The following is a 7,655-nucleotide window of genomic DNA, read 5'->3' as shown; positions in this document are numbered from 1 at the left end:
ATTGACAGCAGGATGGCGTTCTGGGGCGGCAACTCACCGTTTTCGGTGAGTCCAACGCAGGCGTGTCCAGGCGTTTGCAGGGCGGGTGTCTGACATCAATTCCGGGACAAGACACGCTGAAGACATCGCAGCGGGTGAATACCGGCAGACCTACTTAGAAACTACACAAAATGTTTTTGCATAGCATGGCTGCACAAGCGTTCGCAGCCTTGCTATGCAAAAATACACTCCCCCATAGGCGGTGTCTAGTTGATCGCACGGGCAGCAAAACGTTGTACATGCGATCAACTCGGAATGACCCCCGTATATCTGTTAACATTTGTTTATTTCTATATGGGCCTATGAACAAATCTAAAAAAACTAATTGAAAAAAAAAAAGTATAAGCTCTAGCTTATAAAAAGGAAATTGTAAGACTTACTCTAAGTTTACATTTCAAAGAACATGAAAATGAATGTTTTTTATGTTTACCCAATAATATATTTTGGATTTATAATGAATACAAATGAGAAACATTTGCTTTTAAACAGTTTATAAAAAAAAATATATATAATTTTTTTTGCAAAAGAACAATAGTTTTATACATTATGACAAAAAAAACAGAAAATTCCAACATATGCTGATTGTATATAAAAAATGCTACTTCAAGAACAGTATTTATAAACACAGCAGCAGAACATACAATTAAAAAAAAACAGATTACAGTGTTCACGTGAATCTAGGAAAGTGATAACCGTATCACTGAATTCACTGATGAACAATATACATACATGTAACAAGCCAGTAACCAGCTTTGATATAACCAAAGACAACCTTTTGTTGTTGTATAGTAATAAAATAACATATACTACCATGTGGTGCAGACTGACTGAAAAAAATGCAACTTTTATTAATGATGCAAAGTATTTATAGACACAGCGTGCTTATGTTCAATGCAGTTCAGGGAAACTTAAGTGGTCTCTTTCGTTTTTAGGATTTTTCCTAGGTTCACAGTCGCTGGTTTATTTTTCTTAAATGAACTGCAATTGAAGTTTTCGTGAATGTTTTACAGCAAATACATCTAGAACCTCTTCTGGGGCTAATTCAATATCGTTATGTATATTTAGCATGGCCAAACCATTGAGTCTTTCCTGACCCATTGTTGATATTAAGTATGTTTTAATTCTTTTCAATGAGCTAAAAGATCGTTCAGCTGTTGCAGTGGTAACAGGTATCACACACAGAATTATCAATAGGGTCCTGATGTTAGGAAACATAGATGCTAATTTATAAGCTTCCATTGCTGTATCAACTTTTTCAGACTTCATTGCCCAAAACTCCCTCCATAATTTCAGTTCTCCTTCAAGTACCTGTACAGTGGATGGTAAATCTGACTCATATTTTTTGGCTGCCTCCAGTATGTCTGCATCTGATGTGTCTGACTCAAAATAATATTTTGCAATTATTTTTTGGAGTTTTGCCATATGTGAGGTGTTATCTTGTGAAAATCTGGATTCTAACTCAGAAATCAGATAGTCCAGATAAGGCAAGAATGTGTTAACACGAAAATAGTCTTCCATTTCTGTCAAATTAGCTCGGTGTTGGTGCACATTTCTGACTTTTGGAAGTTTTACTTCCACATCTAGATTGTCTGCAACAACCTTTGTCTGCCCAAATAGAATTTTAAATTCATCCTCTGAATGTTGTCTGATTCTACGTAATGCAGATTTCACAAATTCTACCATTTCAACAGACTTTCCAAAGTCTACGTTCACAGTTTGCAGTTGGACAGAAAGTGGTAGAGTTATGGCTAAAATTTTACTCAAAATTTTTAAGCTTACCAAAAACTCAAATTTGCAAATTACTGCCAACAGTGACTGGGCATTGCTTGCTGCATTTGTACTTGTACTGTTACCAATATCTTCTAGTACACCAACAACTGCAGGTAGTATTTCTAAAAAATGTAAAATACCATCATGCCTCTCAACCCAGCGAGTTTCACAAAGCTTCTTGGCCTTTACAGCTTTCTGAGAAGGCAACATTTCATTAATTTTGTCACTCAACAAATGCATTCTAAATGCAGAATCTCGTAGAAAATTGTTAATGTTTGCTATTATGCCAACCGTAATGCGAATACTTGTAACAGTACTTGCCTTATTTAAAGCTAAATTTAACCTGTGATTAGCACAATTAGTGTAAATAGCAAGAGGCTGCATTCTCAAAATTTGTGCTTGTACTCCTTTCAGCAATCCACTCATGTTTGCACCACCATCGTAGCCTTGTCCACGGAGGTATGCAATATCCAGATTTGCACTTTTCAAAGACTCAATGATAGAGTCACTCAAAGCTTCACCAGTCATATTTACTACTTTGGTAAAACCAAGAAATCTTTCTTCTACACAGCAGTTACCTGTGTCAAGGTACCGAACACAGAATGGAAGCTGTTCTGAAATGCTAATATATGTTGTTTCATCAGCTAATATACTGTAAAATTTTGACATCTTCATTTTGTCAACAATTTTAGTTTGCAAAATTTCACCACAGCATGTGATTAAATCATTCTGCGTAGTTTTGCTAATAAAAGTTGAATTTTTTCCAGCAGTCTGCAAATGGCTTTCAAGGATCTTGTCACCAGCATCAATCCGAAATCTTAACAATGCTTTAAAATTACCTTTTGTTACCGATTTATCGTCACTGTCTTCTGTGAAGATAGATCCATCATCTCTGTGACCCCTTAAAGGGATATTGTTCATGCCACAAAATAGTATAGTTTTAATGATTGGAATTAATTTTTGTCTATTGCTTTCGATTCTACGTCTAATCGCACTGTCAGCTAAAGCCTCAATACTTGATATTTTACCATCCATGATGTCAATAAAATTCTGAGACCTCAACAAGTTGTTCTTATGATATTCATTTTTCTCATGAACTCTAAAATCATTCTTGGCATCTTTATACGAACATAAAGGTTCTAATACCAGCTTTCCTAGCTTTACATGACTACGACCTCCTTCCTCTCCTTCAAATAAGACACATATTCTGCAAAAACATCCATTAAATTTATGACTGTAAGACAACCAAGGAAACTCCTTTATCCAGTGCAATTTAAAAGATCTATTTTTTTTACCCTGTGCAACAGAAGGAAATTGGTAATTTTCTTCTGGACACTAAGAATCACGCAATACTTTATAACGTTCTTCATCAACTATTGTCTGCGTACAACTAACATAGCAGCCAATGTCTCTAGAATACTGAAAAACATTTGAAGGTGAACTTTCTTCTATAGGGTTTGGTGTCGAAGCACATGCTGTATTTTCCAGATCATCACACGTGCTTTCGTTTTCAGTGCTTTTGGCGGTGCTCTCATTACTTTTAAGTTTCTTAAAAAACTTCATGAGAGTAGGCTGTTTGTCTGGTCGCCTTTTGTCCATAACTGCCTATCTGCAATGTTAAAAATATTTTTTTTTACCTTACTCTAAAATATAGCAGTTGGGCATCCCTCTAATTTACTTGCAAGTAAACAATGCACACAAAAGATTAAAAAAAAAAATCTTTCCGATTGCAAAACAGCATATTTGAAAGGGAGGCAGACATTTTTGACACATACACAATTCTAAATACATGGCCTGGTCAACAAGATACCCAGCAGCATGTCCACGTATTGTCAATCAAACCCACTGAACAATGAACAGACATGGCAGCCATCATGGGTGCATTACATAGACTACAGTGGGTTTGATAAGCAATACGTGGAGGGGTGGTCTTCAGTATGCCGAATGTTGGGATCCCGGCGCACAGTATACCGTCGCCGGAATCCCGACACCCGGCATACCAACAGCTATTCTCCCTCGTGGGGGTCCACGACCCCCCTGGAGGGAGAATAAAATAGTGTGGCGCGCGCAGCGGGCCACCGTGCCCGCAAGGGGCTCCTTTGCGCTCGCCACACTGTCGGTATGCCGGCAGTCGGGCTCCCGGCGCCGGTATGCTGGTCGCCGGGAGCCCGAGCGCCGGCATACCGTACGGCACCCACGTGGAGAAGTGTACATACTAGTTTCTCCTTCCCACAAATCCATACAGCAGCGAGGAAAAAAAAAAAAAAAAGGAAAAAAAAAAAGAAAAACATAAAAGATACAAGAACAGGTACATCAAATAAACATGGTGAAATCCCATTATGTCCTATCTGATTTTGGTGTCTTTCTAACTTGCTGCAGCTTTTTTTCTATGTACCATCAGTGCTTGCCTAAACGCAGGAAGCTGGCGGATATGTAAGTGCAGGAAACTGGCAGATGTGTCTGGAAAAGAGATAACAAATTAACATCCACTGTGGAAAAAAATAAAGGAAAAACATACAAGAACATGTACACCAGTGCCGTAATTAGGCATTTTAGCGCTGTGTGCAAGAAATGGCATTGGCGCCCCCCCCTTATGTAAAATATGGGCAGTGCGCGCCATAGGCGAGCGCAATTTATTTAGGGGCGTGGCTTCATGGGAAGTGGTGTGGCCACAAAATAATACCAATTCATACTACGGTGCACAGTATTCATTATTCAAATTACGCCACACAGTAGCGCCACTACACCAGGTAGAGGCCGTTTTACACATTATGGCAGACAGCGTCCCCCTTTTTACACATTACGGCAGACAGAATAGATAGACAGACAAATAGATAGATACTTACCATCTCTCCCCGCTGGCTCAGGCAGTCAGGCTCCTCTGTGCTGGCAGATCCCGGGCAGGGGAGAAGGAGGAGGAGGGAGGGGGACTGGAGCCGCAGCAGCGCTATGTAATTGGTAGAGGCGCCGCTGCAGCTGTCCCTCTGCTTCCACATTGGCTGCCCGCCGCCGCTGTGAATGCTGGGATGAGGGAAGCGCATCCCAGCATTCACAGCAGTGCTGGCCAGCCAATGCGGAAGGAGAGGGACTGCTGCAGTGGCGCCGCTACCAATTACATAGCACTGCTGCGGCTCCAGTCCCCCTCCCTCCTCCTCCTCTGGGTCCTCCCCTGATGCTGCTCTTCTCCTCCGGCGGCGCACACAACACAGGCGGCTTGTAATGAGTCAATTTGACTCATTACAAGCTGCTGACATAGAATGCTGGCCGTTGCGCCCTCAGGGCGACTGCGCTGTGTGCCAGGCACACCTGGCACACATGTAGTTACGGCTCTGATGTACACCAGTGGCGTGTGGTGAGGTCAGTGGCTGGTGAAGCACTATAGCCATAATGTCCACCGAATCCTGGCGATGATCCAAACCCTGAGCCAATGCCCGCTACTGCCCCTGAGCCGATGTCCGCTGCCACTGGCTTACAAACTCGCCCACCATCAACTGACCCAGCCCTCCATCACTAATTTGCATCTCAGTCCGATGCCGCCAATGCCCGCTGCCTGCTCATCATACTTGTGATATATTGTACATTTGTATAGAAAAAAAAAATAGTGTTTGGGACTGGGAAGGGAGTGGGAGGAGGACATGAATGCAATTTTGTTGTCCAGGGCTTCCATTAACTTAATGGAAAAGGGTCTGAATGGGTTAAAAAAAAAATGCGTGAGGTCCCCCCTCCTAAGTGTAACCAGCCTTGGGCTCTTTGAGCCGGTCCTGGTTGTTTAAATACTGGGAAAAAAATTGGACAGGGGTTCCCCGTATTTAGACAACCAGCATCGGGCTCTTAGTCCAGTCCTGGTTCCATAATTACGGGGGACAATGTAGGGGTCCCACGTATTTTTAAAACCAGCACCGGGCTCCACTAGCCAGGGACATTATGCCACAGCCGGGGGACACATTTATGGAGGTCCCTGTGGCCGTGGCATTACCCCCCCAACTAGTCACCACTGGCCGGGGTTCCCTGGAGGAGTGGGGACCCTTAAATCAAGGGGTCCCCCCTCCAGGCACCCAAGGGCCAGAGGTTAAGCCCGAGGCTGTCCCCAGCACCCCTGGGCGGTGGGTGCCGGGCTGATAGCCATAAGTGTGTAAAAAAAGAATATTGTTTTTTGTTGTGGAACTACAAGGCTCAGCAAGCCTCCCCCACTTGCTGGTACTTGGTGAACCTCAAGTACCAGCATGTAGGGAAATAACGGGCCCGCTGGTACCTGTAGTTCTACAACAACAAAAATACCCAAATAAAAACACAACACACACACCGTGAAAGTAAAACTTTATTAAAACACACTTACACACTCACACATACTTACCTACATCCCACGCTGAGAATCACGTCCACTTGTCCAGTAGAATCCAATAGGGGCACCTGTAAAAATGAGAGAGAGATTACTTACCTACATCCCATGCCGATCACGTCCACTTGTCCAGTAGAATCCAATAGGGGCACCCGGCACCTGCAAAAATTAAAATAAATACTTACAAAGGGGGAAAAAACAAGAGAGAGAGATTACTTACCTACATTCCACGACGATCGTCCACTTGTCCATGTAGAATCCAATAGTACCTGTAAAAAAAATATATATATATAAGTTATACTTAGAAACAATCCAGTGGTCTCTGCTCACCCCTCTCTCTCTGCGACCCCCCCCCCATGCCTCTGCTCTGTCCACTCCACCACATGCGACCCCCCAGGCCTCCGCTCTGTCCACTCCACCACATGCGACCCCCCATGCCTCTGCTCTGTCCACTCCACCACATGCGACCCCCCCCCAGGCCTCCGCTCTGTCCACTCCATCACATGCAACCCCCCACCCAGGCCTCTGCTCTGTCCACTCCACCACATGCGACCCCCCCAGGCCTCCGCTCTGTCCACTCCACCACATGCGACCCCCCCATGCCTCTGCTCTGTCCACTCCACCACATGCGACCCCCCCCAGGCCTCCGCTCTGTCCACTCCACCACATGCAACCCCCCACCCAGGCCTCTGCTCTGTCCACTCCACCACATGCGACCCCCCCAGGCCTCCGCTCTGTCCACTCCACCACATGCAACCCCCCACCCAGGCCTCTGCTCTGTCCACTCCACCACATGTGACCCACCCATGCCTCCGCTCTGTCCACTGCACCACATGTGACCCCCAGGCCTCTGCTCTGTCCACTCCCCCCTCAGCACCAAGAAAAGACTCACCAGCAGAAAGCAGGGCCAGGCACTGGACAGCTCTCCCCCTCCCCCCCCCCTCAGGACAAAGGTTGATTCTATATCGGAGTGGGAGAAGGGACCTTCTGACGTATCTAGGGGAGGAGACACGTCACCAGGGGGAGGAGCTACGGGCGAACAGGGTACCCGAAAATACCCTCGCGGGCTCGCTTCGCTCGCCACGCTTTGGGCTCGGTGGCTCGCTCCGCTCCGCTTGCCACCTGACTAGTAAAGGTAATAGTTGGTGGCGTGGATAGTAGAGGAACTATCCCGCTGGCCTAGCTCCTCCCCCTTGTGTCGTGGCTCCTCCCCCAGACGGAAAAGGTCCCTTAGCCCACTTGATTCTAGCATCTACTTCAGGACAAAGGAAAAAATAAAGTAGGGCCAGGCACTGGGCAGCTCCCCCCCCCCCCCCAGGGACAAGGAAATAAAAAAGCAGGGCCAGGCACTGGGCAGCTCTCTCTCCCCCCCTACCCCCGCACTCCCAGGTCAAAGAAATAAAGAAGCAGGGCCAGGCAGGCACTGGGCAGCTCTCTCTCCCCCCCCCCCCGCACCCCAGGACAAAGAAACAAAGAAGCAGGGCCAGGCACTGGGCAGCCCTCTCTA

General features: G+C 45.4%; 1 protein-coding gene across 1 annotated transcript; it reads right to left on the bottom strand.

Moving 5' to 3' along the window:
- Window positions 1–1,008: 1,008 nt before the first annotated feature.
- LOC134968713 (52 kDa repressor of the inhibitor of the protein kinase-like) lies at window positions 1,009–3,408 on the bottom strand. Its single transcript, XM_063944217.1, has 2 exons — window positions 3,156–3,408; window positions 1,009–2,996 (listed from the first exon to the last, which is right to left on the bottom strand). Exons 1-2 carry the CDS (start codon window positions 3,406–3,408, stop codon window positions 1,009–1,011), a joined length of 2,241 nt encoding a protein of 746 aa, XP_063800287.1.
- Between the last annotated feature and the right edge of the window lie 4,247 nt (window positions 3,409–7,655).

The sequence above is a fragment of the Pseudophryne corroboree genome, chromosome 11, assembly GCF_028390025.1.
Source record: "Pseudophryne corroboree isolate aPseCor3 chromosome 11, aPseCor3.hap2, whole genome shotgun sequence".
Taxonomy (NCBI): domain Eukaryota; kingdom Metazoa; phylum Chordata; class Amphibia; order Anura; family Myobatrachidae; genus Pseudophryne; species Pseudophryne corroboree.
Note: the sequence above shows the minus strand (reverse complement) of the source record. Positions and strands in the feature narration are given on the sequence as shown.